Source organism: Pygocentrus nattereri, chromosome 17 (assembly GCF_015220715.1).
Source record: "Pygocentrus nattereri isolate fPygNat1 chromosome 17, fPygNat1.pri, whole genome shotgun sequence".
NCBI classification, from domain to species: domain Eukaryota; kingdom Metazoa; phylum Chordata; class Actinopteri; order Characiformes; family Serrasalmidae; genus Pygocentrus; species Pygocentrus nattereri.
Genome location: NC_051227.1, coordinates 17,868,272 through 17,885,338, shown reverse-complemented (window position 1 = coordinate 17,885,338; position 17,067 = coordinate 17,868,272). Strand labels below are relative to the sequence as shown.

The 17,067-nt window shown below is 38.8% G+C and overlaps 1 protein-coding gene across 2 annotated transcripts in view; it reads left to right on the top strand.

Moving 5' to 3' along the window:
- Nucleotides 1-16,270, top strand: part of aplp1 (amyloid beta (A4) precursor-like protein 1) — a 102,675-nt gene extending 86,405 nt beyond the window's left edge. For both annotated transcript variants that reach the window (XM_017719336.2, XM_017719335.2), the window contains exons 7-17: nucleotides 1,025-1,152; nucleotides 2,640-2,714; nucleotides 2,995-3,153; nucleotides 3,850-3,978; nucleotides 4,829-4,928; nucleotides 6,337-6,504; nucleotides 7,353-7,376; nucleotides 7,467-7,531; nucleotides 13,086-13,151; nucleotides 13,387-13,530; nucleotides 15,005-16,270. In XM_017719336.2, coding sequence (XP_017574825.1) covers nucleotides 1,025-1,152; nucleotides 2,640-2,714; nucleotides 2,995-3,153; nucleotides 3,850-3,978; nucleotides 4,829-4,928; nucleotides 6,337-6,504; nucleotides 7,353-7,376; nucleotides 7,467-7,531; nucleotides 13,086-13,151; nucleotides 13,387-13,530; nucleotides 15,005-15,103 — 1,157 coding nt within the window. In that variant the 3' untranslated portion in view covers nucleotides 15,104-16,270. The remainder of the gene's footprint in view (nucleotides 1-1,024; nucleotides 1,153-2,639; nucleotides 2,715-2,994; nucleotides 3,154-3,849; nucleotides 3,979-4,828; nucleotides 4,929-6,336; nucleotides 6,505-7,352; nucleotides 7,377-7,466; nucleotides 7,532-13,085; nucleotides 13,152-13,386; nucleotides 13,531-15,004) is intronic.
- Nucleotides 16,271-17,067: the final 797 nt, after the last annotated feature.

The window sequence follows — 17,067 nt, the reverse complement described above, 5'->3', positions numbered from 1 at the left end:
AAAGTTACATGAGGTCTAAATTTAATATTACACACTTAAAAAATGATTTGATGTTTTAACGTGAAATAAGGCAAGGACTTACTGAAATGCAAACAATAAATAAAAGCCGCACTGTGAAGGTTTTTTTTGTTTAATTGAAAGATGGCAAGAATTAGCCTTACTGAGTGAGGATATGTGTGCAGGTGAGTGCGCGCTGCCATGAGCCGCCTTGAAAAGAATGAAATAATCATTTAAAAGTCAGATGCATTGGGTCGGGAGTTTTCTCACCATGTTGTACATCTTTATGCGTTAACGTCACGCACACAGGTTCAAAAGAAGTTCCAGCTCAATGTTTAGGTTTGAAATGAAAAATCAGTATCATGCTGATTAAGATATGATGACATGATGATATGATTTTTCCAAGCAATATTGCGTCATTTCTGTTGGTCCATTCATCATGAAATTTACACGCAACATATAGATTACATATTACAGGACCGGGGCCAACATGTGGTTGTCAAAAACTGAAAAACATCAAAAATGGAGATACAAGGTTTTCTTCCGACAACAGCGTAATATATTTAAGTGTGTTCACTTCTAGAGACTATAACAAAACCAGGGGTGACCAAACCTGTTTATACGACTGCATGTGATGAAGTAGAAACTCAACAGTTAACTGCAGCATAAAGGGAGTTGCTTAGCAACTGGTCCTCAGTATTAATATGCAGTGATTGTGAAAAAAATGGATAGATATGCTTCCCAACCAATCGGACTGTGTGAATGTTGCTTAACAGAATACACCACATTGATTATTGTGCTGTTAACTTATTATTAGAAGGTCAGCGAATTAATACATTTAAGGCAGCCTGATTACTTAGTGTTTTACATTAAAAGAAGAAAAAGACATTAATTTAATTGCTTCGAGGGATTACATAATTAGTTTCTCCATTATTTTATTCCTTTTTTTTTTTTTTACATAGACTAATGGACAGATTGATGAACTGATGTACTGACTTATTTTTTCTGTCTCTTTTCTAAATGTCAGTGCCCACTCCTCGTCCTACAGATGGAGTGGACGTTTATTTTGAAATGCCCAGTGATGACAGCGAACATGCCAACTTCCTCCGTGCCAAGATGGACCTGGAGGAGCGGCGGATGAAGCGCATCAATGAGGTGGACCATCTTACTGTACCTTACAGGGGTGTAAATCTCCAATATCAGAACTGCTCTATTTGAATACAGTTCATATATCATTTTGTGCTCAAATTTAATTAGATTTACTTTAGCAATCTTAATATAATACAGAATTATTTAAAACCACATTATATACCTAAATGTGTCCAGACAAACTATTTACACAGTAATGGAAATATATGGTACTATGCAAAAGCCAGAGACCACCCTTCATTTATTTCATTTTCCAGTCAAAACAACCATTAAGTACAAGTTATCCACTTTTCAGGATGTTTCTTAAGAGAGATCATATATTCCACATGCATAACTTTGAAGAAAAATGAGTGAAAAAACTGGAATTAAAAAAAAAAAGTTATAGTGAAAATGAGACCCCTAACAGCCACCTGGAAAACCTGGTAGACATCAAAAATGTCCCCGGCAGATAAGCAGCATTCATCTTTGAGAGAGAGGAGAAAATCAGCTGCTTCAGATCTGAAAACATCCACAGGTGTTTCTGTCCATCCTTCCACTGTGAGAAGACGACTCGGCGCTATGGGACTGAAAGGATGTCTAACTGTTGAAGAAGAACCTCACTGAGAAAAGGAGACGAACACATCAAACCAATAAGCTGAACAATGAACTGACCGCCCCAGAGTCCAGACCTCCACACCACTGAATGGGTTTGGGATTATTTGGATTGTGAAGAGAAGAATATGCAATCATCTTTGGAATTTCTGCACATTTTTTGAAAACAACACACACACACACACACACACACTAACAGCAGGCCATGTAGTGTGGACACAGCACCGCCACACTTTTATTCCCCGCAGGTTCACCCAACACCACATGTGTAATATAAATGTGTAGGGGGTATATAGAGTGAAGATGCTGAAAATGTGTTATATGTCCTTCACAGACAAGAAACCTGGGGCTGAAATAACGATAAATCACATCACTTTTTCTTTTGGTAAACATTGAAAATGGGTCACACTAAAGGGGGTGTTTAGTTGTTGTAACAGATCTGGCAGTTGGCATTTTCCTCCGAGCACATTCAGCTGTCCAGTGATGTTGCGTGAGCTGCAGTTCTAAAAAGAAGCGGTAGCTGGTTTCACACCTCTAGGAGGAAGCCTGTGCTAACCTTCACCCTCCTAGCATTGATAGTATTGTGTGATTGGGTCCTAACTAGCAAGTGGAATTGGAGATGACTAATTTGGGGAGAAAATCAGGTACAAATCTAAAAATAAATAAATGACTTAAAAATAGAAAATTGTATTTTGGTCAAAATGTGTATTCATTATAATTGAGCATTCTAACATTTCAAAATCAATGTAATTGAACAGAACAGACACCATCATTTGATGCTTTTTTTACCCCATAGTAACTCTAAATGCTGTATAGCTTATTTGGAATTTTTTTATATATATATTACATAATATACCCAATTACGTGTCAAAAGAGGTCATATGACTATGTGTGTGTATCAGATCATGAAGGAGTGGGCGGAAGCAGACAACCAGTCCAAGAACCTCCCAAAATCTGACCGCCAGGCACTCAACGAGGTAAGACAACCATTAACATACATGAATACTTAGCACCTTAAACTTTAGGCCTATTGTTCCATTACAAAACTTAAGACCAATAACTACGAATTATTCATTAATTAATATGACTAATGTTATTTTTTAACTCCATAATGTCCTAAATGGAAATGTTTCTTTGGTCCATGTTTTCTGAGCCTGAGCACATTTTGAAGACATTTGTCAAGTTGGTGAAACTTTTCATATTAAACTCAGTCTCTCTCTCTCTCTCTCTCTCTCTCTCTCTCTCTCTCTCTCTCAGCATTTCCAGGCGGTGCTGCAGACTCTGGAGGAGCAGGTCGCTGGTGAGAGGCAGCGGTTGGTGGAGACTCATCTGGCCCGTGTTGTGGCTACTCTGAACAACAACCGCAGACTGGCTCTGGAGAGTTACCTCAGCGCAGTGCAGAGTGACCCCCCACAGGTACGAGAGGGGGGTGGTGGTGGAGCGCAGAATTACCGTAAATACAGAGGCTCAGATACAGCGCCTGTACAATAAATCATCATTTTTGCGATTTTTAGTTTTCTGCATCATTTGAACTCAGACACTGTTCATTACATTGTGTGAAAATTTCAGACCAATAAAAATTGCTCTGAATAAGATCTTTTTACATTAATTTGCATTAAAAGTTAAGAACATTTCCTCTCCTGTAAAGTCACCAATTTGGAGACACAAGAAATACATTGATACATAATCTGTAAGATACAACAAATAACAACAAAGTCTTTTCTTGTCTTTTTCAGTTAAATTTGAATGTTATTTTTTATGCAATGTTAAAGGCCCTTCATTAAAGTACTAATTTTATGCTTTTTATTGTCCTCAAGTGTTGTTTGTATTCTATAATAATAACAAATCAAAATAAAAGTAATAATAATAATATAGTCTACTACAAGTAATAATAATAATAATAATAATAACACTCAGTTATCTTCTGATGCACTTGAATGAATGGATGAACCAATAATTAAATAAATAAATAAATAGTGGAAGTTACTATTATATCAGATACTAAAAGGAAATGAGCTGAGACAAAGACACAGTGTAATAAATTCAAATTCATGATGAAATTGTTTACACTGAGACAATCCTGACCCCCCCCCCTCTCTCTCTCTCTCTCAGCCGGAGCGTGTGCTGCAGGCGCTGAAGCGTTATCTGGCTGCGGAGCAGAAGGACCGGCGACACACACTGCGTCACTATCAGCACATCGAGTCTGCGGACCCTCAGAAGGCCGAACAGATGAAGTTCCAGGTGACCTGCGCTTTCCATGATTCGTCCACCAGCCTGTCATTTTCTGTCTATCTATTCATTTTATGTAAGCGCAGACCAGCTGCAACTGTACACTGTCTTAGCAAGTGTAAACATCTTAAATGTAGTCAGTATATCTATTGTTTCTCATTATGAGACTGTCGTAAGAATATTATAAGATTATTCCTCCTGTTTGTGTAACATCTTTAATTATTTTAAGTATTTTATCCAGTGAAGGTGGTAAATTAGTTTACTTGTTTTGAGAAATAATGAAGATAATTGAACTTATTATTCAATGGAACAAGGCACTCATATATAATAAAATAAAACTGCTTAAAAACAAGTAAAAATGTCTGGAACTAGAACGATATTCTGACAACAGTACCATAATGAGAAATAGTGGATGGATTGACGACATTTAAGATGTTTACACTCGCTACGACCTTGTTTTTTGCAGTGTGATAGGTGGGAGTGGTGGGAGGTGGAAGTTAAACATGATATTGATTTATGGTTGACACTAATACTGAAGGAAAACCACAAGCGAATGGCATATTTCAGGTCAGTAATACAGGATAAAGCAACGTTTACTGACCGCTGTTCTGACCTGTCATGCTTTTATAGTTAAAGTACACTTAGAAACATGACTAATTACACTATTAGCTTTGCCACAGAGCAGATAACTACATTTATGGTCTTGCCAGAGGTGGATAGTTCAGGTCCAGACAGTAAAAGGATTTTGTTCCGACTGCTTGGCTTTTCTAGTTACCTCAAACTTGCAGTACAGGTAGTAACGAAAGCAGGGGAGTGTGGTATCCCGCTAATTGGAGTAATGAGAAGTGTTTTGTGCTTGCAGGTGTACACTCACCTTCACGTGATCGAGGAGAGGATGAACCAGAGTTTGGCTCTGCTGTATAAAGTCCCCACCCTGGCTGAGGAGCTCCATGATGAGATCCGTACGACTCGCTACTCTTTCTCTTTAAGTCAGACAGAAAAATCAGTCCCCCCCTCAACAAATGCAGTCACCCAGCTAAGACATGTTTGGTGTCTGAATTTTGCTTCTTTATTTTTGCACTGGATTTATAAGGCTGTTAATAAAGCTATGAAGCTTAATAGCATCAGTTAGCATCATGCTAAATGCATGCCTAAGTCAAGACCCTTTGACTTGGGCTCTCCATTTCCCCTCTGCATAATTCAGAGCTGTTTACAGGCTGTAGTAAAAAATGTATAACCAATTTATAGCCCAACAAAGCAGTTATTCGGTTATTCAGACATCTTAACAAAGCACAGCAAAGATGGCACGGCTAGCTGATCAGCTCACTGTTGCTAATCTAGCTTAGGGTGAGTGTTGTGCCTTTCGCTGCGAGTGGCTATTTGTGTAATACAGATTTAAGAAGAATTACCACTGTATAATGTCTTAATGGTTCCGCAAGCACTAGAGGGCGCTCCTGAGTCCAATATGAATGGGTTAATATGGAGCGTTTGAGTAAAATCAAACTTTATAAATGCTTAAACATTTTTATCATAAAAGAATACAAACATTTCTTTAACACAGATCAGCACAAAACAATTTACCACTGCTGTTACATTTTGAAACGCTTTTAAAATCGAGTTATAGGAGTTTAAAAGGGCGTCTCATTTATGTTCATTACGTCAGTGAGAGCGAAGAGCCAGTGAGCTGCTCTGCTCACCAACTAACAGTAATGCTAGCGTGCGGCTGCCCGAAACCCGTTTGCTTTTTTAGTGAAATACATCCTTCTGCTTTCTAAAATTAAAAGAAAGTTAAAACTTAAAGTTAAAAACTATTTCAGCTTTTCGTTTTAGCCGTTTAGCTCCTTTCACCCCCATTCATTGAGGACACACTCGCCGGCGCCCTCTGCTGTTTTCAGGTTCTGTTTTTGAGAGGAAACAGGAAGTGGCCAGGCTCCTCATAAACCAGCTCTGACAAATGTTTAAATGGAAATGGGGAAGAATGTTGGAAACAGTGTCTGTGATGATCTCAGATAGACTTACACTGAAAGATTGAACGGAGAAAAGTAAGGTATAAAAGTCATCGTGAAGCCTGAATTGTGTCGGGACTTTTCGTTTTTGGCAGAGTAGCAACGCTTTAATGTTGGTCTGAAAGAGCTTAAAGAGCTTACATGATATAGGAACATTAACTGAATACCTTCAGATATATCAGTTATATTATTGCTCCATATTTACTCTCTCTCTCGCTCTCTCTCTCTATCTGTCTCTCTCTCTCTCTCTGTCTATCTCTCTCTCTCTGTCTATCTCTCTCTCCCTCCCTCTCTCTCTTTCTCTCTCTGTCTCCCTCTCTCTCTCTCTCTCTCTCTCTCTCTCTCCCTCCCTCCCTCCCTGTAGAGGAGTTATTGCGGACAGAGAGAGGGGATATCAGTGAATTGATGACAACCTCATTCTCTGAGACTCGCACTACGGAGGAGCTGCTGCCTGCCGAGAGTGAGGAAGAGAAGGATGATGAAGAAGAAGAGGAGAGGGCCTTCCAGAACCGACCCTACCCACCCCACACGGGTACACACACACACACACGCGAGTCTCTGAAAGCCACAGCCCCTTCTGAATGCAAAAGTGAATTTTGAATTCAAATTCCATGTTTTATTGATTTGAGAATAACTCACATCGTACAGGGAAAAAACCTAAATATGGCGGTTTTCTGTAAATTGTAGGTAAATTCTGTAAAATGTCTGTCTCCCTTTACATTGTGTGTAAATGTCATGGAAGAAGTCTGGTTCCATTGATTTTCATTAAAAGCACAGAAGTTTTTTTTTCCGTTTCCCCTTTGGACATATATATATATATACCCACGCACAGACAAACACACACATATAAACTGTATATTTATATGTTGTCAATGTCAATGAGCTCTGAATAGTGACTGGTAGTGCATGTAACCCTTAAAAGAGAAGAGTTCCTAAGTTATTTGTTTCTATTACTGGCTACCATTTCTGAGATATAAGGTTTTGTTATCACAGATGTGTCATAATAAACGGTCATAAAAGTTTGCTAGACAAAAACACTGACTTGTGCTGAGTCACGCTCTTTTTCCGCCAAATGGAGATTGATTTCAGAGCTGTGGCTTTAATTCTCCAGGCTGACATGTACAATATAAAGGCAGTGCTTTGAACTCACTGTCTTCTTTATGGGTGTCTCTTCCTGATGCATTATTTAGTCTCTCGATACAGTCAATAGTGTTGCAAACCTAATATCTGTGCCTTTGTCTTTATCTGCTGTTTCCTTTTTCCTTCTTCTCTTTCTCTTTATTTCCTTCTTCCTTCTTCTCTTTCTGTTCAATGTTTCCTTCTTCCTTCTTCTTTTTCCCTGCCTTTATTTGGTCTTTCTGTTTCTCTTCCCTAATCAAGACCCACAGCCGAGCAATAAGAAAGGTACGGTTCGACGCCCTGTGCTGTGCCTGCCTTTTTCAAACGTTTTGTTTTCCATACTGTATTTCATACGACTTTATTCTCTGCCCACAGTGTCTGTGGACGAGTATGATTACACCACTTCTGAGAGAGGTCCCACCTACGAATATGAGGAGAAGGTAAATGTACACTGTGCGGCATAACTCTGCTGGACCAACGTTTGTGATTAGTCATCACATTTTCTTGTAGTGCTCCTCTACAGATTTTCCACAGATACTCAGTGGCCTACGTTTTGGGTTGAGCTTAAAAGGGAATTCCACCAAATTTTCAACCTTTCAAATAATTCAGTCCTCTAGATGACTTGAAATTGCTAATTGTAGTGAAACTTACAGACATTTCTTTACAGTGGTGCTGATGGGAACCAGGGGTCACCATGTCTACAACACAATATAACCATTTTATTTACTACCCAGAACCACCAGTGAACCCACGTGTTTTCAGAGTTTTTATATGGAATGTTGAAGTTGACATGGTCATAAGTCTGAAAAAAATAAGTTTTCTTTGGGGATTATTTCACCTCACAACGTGCTGCATATATGCCTCCACCCTGAATTGATTAAAATAAATGGATTCAAATACATTTAAACCCAAAACGTTATCATAAAACTATCACAAAACTGTCTCAGAAATCAGGACGCATATTCTAAGTGTAACGTGGAGCGATGAGGCGGACGCATACTCTGAGATAAGCGAGCTTTATTTTGGGCAAATCCAAGGTCGTAGTCAGAACAGTCCAGGTTCAAATGGCCAATACGGAGAGTCAGGTATTACGAAAACACACAGGTTACACAAACAACGGGGGCCGGAAAATCAAAAACCATACATCAAACACAAACAATACATCCAGTACATCCAAAACAATCAAACAGCACATACTAAGACCAGCGAACACAAGGGGCAAACACAGGGCTTAAAAACAAACAGGGTTAATGAGGGACAGGCGGAAACATGGGTGGGAACAATCGGGGCGGAGTCACAAAACAAGGGGCCAGACTGGGGATCAAAACAGAAAACATGTGGACTAGACCAAAACACAAACATGAACACAAGGACAGAACTGGGAGAAGCCAATCGTGACACTAACGGTATTAAACTCTTCAGACGTCTGGTTCCTGTCACCACCACTCTGAAAAATGCTGACTAGGCAAGTCTTTCTAGAACAGAGCATTTCACAGCAAACCACTCTGAATCACTTTGTTTACATCTTAAACATTAGTTAGGTATAATTTTTGGAAAATTGGTGGAGGTCCTCTTTAACTTTAGGATTAGAGGGTTTAAGTCTTAGTTTCAGGACAAGAGGGTTATGGCCTATATCTAGACTTTAATCTGTGGTATGTAGTATTCTTCAGAGCAGCGTCACATCGCTTGGCCTCATTAGGGAAAGAAAATTCACAATTTTATATTGTTTTCATGTTTTAGTTTATCAGCGTTCTCTCACTACAATACCCAGCATGCATAATGCAAGTGCATCACACAACTCATGGGAATCTCTGTGGTGTTAATCAGTCAGGACTGATAGCCTAACAACTGAGATATAGGCTAATAAATGCAAGCAAAGTAGCAAAGGAGTAACTTATTTCTCAGTCGTCACACAAAATCATAAAGTAAACAGGGATTCTGTGTTTATTCGGCCCAAAATGAAAGCCAGAGACACTTTTTTACCCTTTCAGTGAGAAAAAAGAAGCTGAACTGAGGTAACGCATCTAGATGGCCAGTAAGCTTCTCACTTTATCTTTTAGCTTGTTGACCTCCTTCTCTGACAAGTCCTTTCTGTCATTCGAGTAATCCATTCGCTACACTGTAATGATGATGTGAAGACAGTTACTGCAGTTGCACAGCTGCACTAGGATATTTAGCTTCCTAGCAATAACGTTAGCTATATGCCTTCTTTCTGCATTTACCAGCTAGCAGGAATAAAATCGAACAGCCCACAAAATCCACCCAAAAAGCAGCCACAGAAGTTTTTCAGAAGTTCCTCCCACCTTAAACAAACGTCACCGGGTGTTATTCCAGTGTGAAAACCTCACCCTACAGACATAGCGATGGTTTAATATTTACATTTACGGCATTTTGCTGACGCTCTTATCCAGAGCGACTTACAATTTGATTGTTTTACACAGGTAGGCGAAGGTGGTGTTAGGAGTCTTGCCCAAGGACTCTTATTGGTATAGTGTAGGGTGCTTACCCAGGCAGGGGTTTGAACCCCAGTCTACAGCGTAGAAGGCAAAGGTGTTACCCACTACACTATCCCAACCTCACTTTGGCTTAAGTGTCCCATTAAGATTAACATCAGAGAGTTAGGTTGAAGGTTTAGGGATAACCTTAGTTCGATTTAATATATATTGAGATGAATGTAAATAAAACACTGTATAAAAAAATTGTAGTTATGTTTATAGTGCTACACCTGTGCAGTGAGGCAGTATATGTCATTTAACACTAGAGGGCACTGCTGGGTTAAAATCAGTTGAAAATAAGAGTATTACAAAAAATAGACCACATCATTTCTTTCCTCTTTTATGTCATTATCTGTTATTTTGAACCCTCCCAGTCTATTCAACATTATATTAATGTGTCTAAAGAATTAGTATCGATTTTCCCTATTATTAGTAAATTTGCACCCTTTTTTCAGAATGTTGATCCTTTTTAGCTGGTAAAGGATTTAATGATATTCTAAAATTGTGAATACAGTAGCATTGAAATCTGATTGTGGTCACTTTTTTTTCAGTAGTGTGTAAACACTATTACCAAAACATAAGGCCATACAGTCCAAATATAGAAACTGAGGTCAACAAATGTACTGAATTTATCGTGATTTGATACAGAAGAGTCCAAACCACAATTCTATATATATAAACATATAACACAGCACTAAACACATTGCACAGCAATACGTTCCTTCAATACAAACTGTAACATTTACATACTTAATCAGCCTACGGCAGTTAAGCTCCACCCACTCATGTCAGCCTGGACTGCTTTCTGAGCAGCCATTTGGAAAAGAGATCATTTACATATATCAGTCTTAAAGACACACAGGTTGGAAGATGATCATGAAAAAATGCGGTAACACTTTCTATGAATGTTATGTTTGTAAGCAACTATAAACACATTCATAACATGTTATAATGCATTCATAAGGCATCATAGCCATGGTTATAAATACTTAGAAAAATACATCATGCATTATAGCCTTGCTTATTATGCATTATGAATTGTCATCAGTGCAGTTCATCACAAATTATAAGAGCTCATAAGTTGTCCACTCTAAGTAAAGTGAAGTGTACTGTGCTAAAGCCTCCTCCAGTGTTAAGAGTGAGGCTTTGATTTGATGTATTTAGTGAAGGATTTACTGAAACACTAAAACACACACAGTAAATCACATCACAGGCTTCAAATGTCAGAGTTTAAACTAGTGCTGCCATCAGTGTTTTACCCAATGTGGGAAAGTCAATGTACACCACTGTTAATGTACACCACCGTTAGCCTGGCACTAACTTAAAGCTGCATATCCAAAAGAACACTAGCAGAAATAAGCATTACTGTACTGCAGTGTAGTGTAGTGTTACAGAGTGAAGGGTTCTAGCGCTTGACGTTAGAACCAGTGAGGGAACAAATTACAACTCAACTCTCTCACCTCTCCCTCTCCAGGCCTTCACTCCACAGTGACTTCATGCTCAGTGTGATGTCAGAGGGGATTCAAGGGAGGGGCTATTGGGTTCTTGATTTGCTGTGATGTAAAGTAACATTTAAAGTGAGAGCGCTGGTTAAGAAAAGCGCAGTGAATCTGAATATTCAGGATTGAAGCCCCGAAGGGCCCTAACAGCACCAACAGCAAGAAATATAATACTGGAAATCCCGTAAATAAACCTTGGTACTGATGGTATAACATGTTATTAACACTATTTATTAATTATTAAGAATTCATAATGTATAATAAACATGGCTATAAAGTGTAATGCAGTGTAATTCATTTTTATAAAGATTTATAACCATGTTTATAATGTCTTATGAATGCTTTATAACATGTCATAAATGCATTTATAGATGCTTACAAACATGAAATTCCATGACATGTTACCAAAAGTTCATTATGATTAATTATAAAATCACACAAATGTTATAAGTGGATCTCGGTGGGCAAAATAAGACACAGGAATAAAGTAGGATTTTATGTACAAATATGAATATTTGTGTGTTTGTGAAAGTGGTAACACTCTAATTTGCGTTCCCTAACATTGTGGGCATTGACTCTGGGCAGTGAGGTACAAAGTACTGTGTAATTGTGTTGGGTAACATGATTGTAACAGGTTCCAGCTACTAAGGTGTTAAAGGACAGAGTAAAAGAATCTCATAATGTCTTAATTATTATTGTAGTAACAAGGTAGTACAAATAAACATCACTAAATGTCACTGTAATGTCACAAGCAGGAAAGTAAGTCATAAAAATCTATATCATAAACACCCAGTTAAACTAGAACAAGAATTGCTTTCTTTTACAGTCCGGACTCAGTCTGGTTCTAGATAATAGAAAGGTAGACATTATATAAGACAGTTCAAGTGTCTTTATACCACCATTTTACCCCATATAACCACCAGCTGCTCAGAGAATTTTTCAAATGTACTTCCCTGTTTGTAACATTACAGTGAAATTTGGTGTGAGTTGGTTTGTAGAACCTTGGTTCTCCGAATAATTATTAAAGGATTAGATATTTTACTGTCTTTTATCAGCTTAATGTCTAGAACCTGTGAGTCATTTCACTGTAAATTAGTTACTATCATTTTACACAAAATAATTACTGAGTACTTTGCAAGTCGTACGGCACACACACTTAAAATTGACATGATTAAATGGTTGAGATGTAAACAGACTTATTAAGAGTGGTTTGGTATGAAATGTTCTGTTCTAGAGAAACTGACTGAGTCTGAACTGTTCACAGTGGTGGTGATAGGAGCCAGACATTAACGGCTCTAAAAGCTCCTTCATAGGAAGTTACTACACTAAGTCCTCAAAAAATACATGGTTTGATACACTATATTGCTAAACGTATACACTCACCCATTCAAACCAAGCCCCTAGGCCTGCAGACTGCTTCTACAAACATTAGTGAAAGAATGGGTCGCTCTCAGGAGCTCAGTGAATTCCAGCGTGGTACCGTGATCAGACGCCACCTGTGTAACAAGTCCAGTCGTGAAATTTCCTCACTACTAAATATTCCATAGTCAACTGTCAGTGATGTTATAACAAAGTGGAAGCAATTGGGAACGACAGCAAATCAGCCACGAAGTGGTCGGCCACGTAAAATGACAGAGCGGAGTCAGCAGACCCAGTTTACATCTCAAGAACTGAATTATGCAAGAAATGTAGAAAAATCTGTGGTATTTCCTTTTAATACCAAGAACTTAGAGGAGTGTAAAAGAAAACAAAATAAATCAGCACGGATGGAACAAACCTTTTCTGAAATAACGTTTCAAGAGATTAAAAAAATATGATTAACTTAAAGTTAATATAATGAGATTTTGGAGCCTTTCTGTTCAGCCAATACAATTTCACACTTGTGGTGTTTTTGAAATGTGTAAAAATAGAAATAAAATGGAAAGAAAATGCAGAGACAAGAAGACAGAATAAAGCATTATTATTATTGTTGTTGTTAAATTTGTCTCTCTGCTCTTCAGATCAACACCTCAGTGGAGCTGAAACAGGTGGTCTACAAATCCTCAGGAATCCAGAGAGATGAGCTGGTAAGCGTATGGAGTATATTATGGTCTATGATCTGACTATTTCTTTAACAGATGTTCTCTCCTGGTGCTGAGAGCAGGTGGGTCAGCACTTATAAATAGACAGTGCTATAGTAGACAGAGGACCAGACAGACATATGTTCAGAGGAGCTGAGTGAGACACCAAAGTACTAACAATCTACTCATCGCTCCATCCACCTACCCATCCATCATCATCCGTCCCTCTCTCCTTCCTCAGCAGCCGGACGTTCTGGAGACGTTTAACCGCGGCGCGATGGTGGGGCTGCTGGTGGTTGCCGTGGCGATTGCAATGGTGATGGTCATCAGTCTGCTGCTGGTGCGTCGCAAACCGTACGGCACCATCAGCCACGGAATCGTAGAGGTGAGAAACAGCTCACTTTACTGCACTACCGTCCACTGTTTGTAGAAATATAAAAGCACTTAAATGTATAAAATGAGTCTAATGTGTGAGTCCTGGGTTAAAAGCTGTGAAAAGAAAACTTTACGAAATGTTAGATGGGTGCAGAATGATACATATGTTCTAAAATGACTAAAAAAGATGATATAATTAAATAAATGTCCAAAATGTCTCATATTTCAAAAATGATTGGTCAAAGATTAAGACAGATTACTTAACAATTGTTCTAAGCAGGTAATTAAAGTAGATTAGATTATTTGTCATTGAATAACTTCTTCTTGTTAATAAAACATCTTATAACATTGAATAAAATGTATAGAAAACCCTTTTTGGTGTCTAGATTATGCTGCAATGTTTAAGTTATTACTGTGAGTAATAACAGTAATTATTCATTTAATTACAATTTACAAATTACAAACTTCACAGGTTTTCTGTAAATGAGCATTTGTAGAAAACATGGATTGAGCCTAGTTTTGGGTTAAATTAAAAAAGGTCATTGGTGAATCATATTTTTAAAAAGCCTAGGCTTCAGATTAAAGGGCAAGTCCACTAATTTCCAAAAGTTATGCACCACTTAGGTCAAGTGTTGTGATGTAAACATTCATTCAGTGCAGTTTGGTGTGAAATGGTTCATCATAGAGAAACTTGCAGCCTTATAAGGAGAGAGGGATGGATGATGTTTTATAAGCCGTATAAGGAGAGAAATAAGGAAGAAAGGCTTATGGATCAGACACAGTAGTTTTTAAACACCTCAGTGTCACTGCTGGACTGTCCAGCAACCAAAAATATCCAGCCAACAGCATCCTGTGACCACTGATGAAGGACTAGAGGATGACCAACACAAACTGTGCAGCAGCAGATGAGCTGTCGTCTCTGACTTTACATCTAAAAGGTGGACGGACAAGGTGGGAGTGTCTAATAGAGTGGACAGTGAGTGGACACAGTGTTTAAAAACTCCAGCAAAACTGTGTCTGATCCACTCGCACCAGCACAACACACACTAACAACAACACCACCACCAAGTCAGTGTTACTGCAGTGCTGAGAATGATCCACCACCCAAATAGTACCTGCTCTGTGAGGGTCCATGGGGGTCCTGACCACTGAAGAACAGGGTAAAAGGGGGTAACGAAGTATCAGAGAAACAGATGGACTAAAGTCTGTAACTGTAGAACTACAAAGTGCAGCTATACAGTAAGTGGAGCTGATCAAATGGACAATGAGTGAAGAAACAAGGAGGTGGTCATAACGTTCTGCCTGATCGGTGTATATATATAAAAACCTTCAGGCACTGAGACGTCTTTCCAACAAACATGATTAAGTGCAAGTTTGCTGTAATGATGGAACAATGAAAAGAGAAATAACTATATGACAAGATAACTCTCTCTCTCTCTCTCTCTCTCTCTCTCTCTCTCTCTCTCTTTCATTTTTCTCTGCAGGTTGACCCCATGCTGACCCCAGAAGAGAGGCAGCTCAGTAAGATGCAGAACCACGGCTATGAGAACCCCACCTACAAATTCTTTGAGCAAATGAACTAAAGGAAAATATATATATATCTGTGTATACCCACACCCCTCCGCTCACGTCCTGTTTTCTAGCAGGGGTTTCCATAGCAACCCTCCCCTCCCCGTATACCGTATGTACGTTTCCATGACCGATGTTCAAAATGAAAAATCAAACACGGCACGCAAATAGGGAGTTTGCACTAAAACGCTAACCCAAAAACACCCTCAAAAACGAGGAGAGGAGTCTAATCAGCGAATCGGGGAGCTTACGTATGCGTGTATGTTTCTTATCCCCCAAAATTACTATTCTTTTGTTTTGTTTAGACGGATGCTGAAACCATGGCAAGGCTTACACTTCATACAATCATCCAGAAAACAATGCTGAAACAGCTTCAGTTTCTGGAGTAGACTCAGCGTCCCCCTGTATTTAAGTGAAATAGGTGTCTAACATGTCGTAGAGCATTTTTTTAACGGTTTTCATTTGAAAGAAATTGATTCCATGTGAAACTGTGAGGAGGAAATAATATATTTTTAATTCAATGTCAAAAAAATCTGTGAGGGAACTCCAATGTAGCTCCAAAAATGGACAAACTCATCCACAGAAATGTATAAACGGTCACTTAACTGCATTTTTAAGTTCTCTGGGTTAACGCATACGGGGGGGAAAGAATAGCCCAGTGGTCCGCGGGTGGGGAGAAGCCTCTCTCAGCCGATTCTCACTCTGCTATTTCATTTTTCACGTAAATAAATAATCCCATCATCGCTCCAAACGTACCACACACCTAATCGATCAGCGCTAAAGTTATTTTTTATCAATTATCATTATTTATTGTTCCGCTTCTTAGAAAAAAAAGAAAAGAAAAGAAAATCGGAGTAACCTACAGTCCATTAACTTAAAGAAGAGCATGCTGAATTTGGTGTATGATGCTATAAACGTACTTGTGTTGTTCCTGTTTTTTGCTTTTCGATGAACTTAAAATGTCACAGTTAGACAACAACGTGTATATAATTGAAGGTAACTAAAAATAGACGTTTTTAATTGTTAATTTGTATCGACGCGATGTGTGGAGTATCGAACTTTAAAGATGACTTTGTGCTGCTCACACAGAGAGAGAAAAAAAAACAAAAAAAAATACAATTTCCTAACATGGCTGAATGAAAACGGACTGTTGTATAAACCAGCACAAGACAACGACACAGTTAACTCGACTGAATGTATCTTTAGGTAGACTTCGACTCCATGAGCTTCTTATTTTTTTCGGACACGTGCCACGTAGTCTGCTAGTACTCGGTAGTGAGTAGTTTAGTTGGACTTGCTAGGCTCTCTGTTGTCATCCAGTAGTTTGAAAGCCGTCATCGACTAATAGCCTCTTTTCGAAGGAGTTTTTCAAGGTGGAACGCTTGGAGACTCACCGCGGGGGGAAAAACTCGACTTTTTTGACGTGCAATGTTCAAATTTGTTTGATAGCGGAGGTTTATGTTGTCGTCTGTTTCAATTCTAGCACACAATAGCGAGATATGTCGGTGTCCTTGCTGTGAAGAACCTGCTTTGAAAATAAAACAAACGCAACACTAAATGTTAGCCTGCAGTGGAAAGGAGGTCTCTTGCTCACCTTCGAAATGGAGAAAGATGAGGTTATCCGGAGAAAACTTTACCATTTCTTTGTGGCAAGACTCAACTGACATTCCTTAACCGTGCTCTTTCCCCTGAAATAGCAGCATAGCTGGGAAACTCAGACCAAAACCATTTACTATCGCTACCTTTTCTGACTAGCACTTTTTCATCAGCCGAACTAACCAAGCAAATAGGTGACTTAAAGGAGTATGCCAACATTTTCCAAGGTGATCTGTGTCTGTTGCGACTGTGGCGTGGCCGGTTATCACGGATAATTTCTCTTTTCCTTTGGAAAGGCCAGAAACTTTGTTCAAGAGTAGAAGCCAATGGGCAGATGCTGAACCAACTGCCCATAGACTTCTATTGTAAGTGTTTCTCGAGT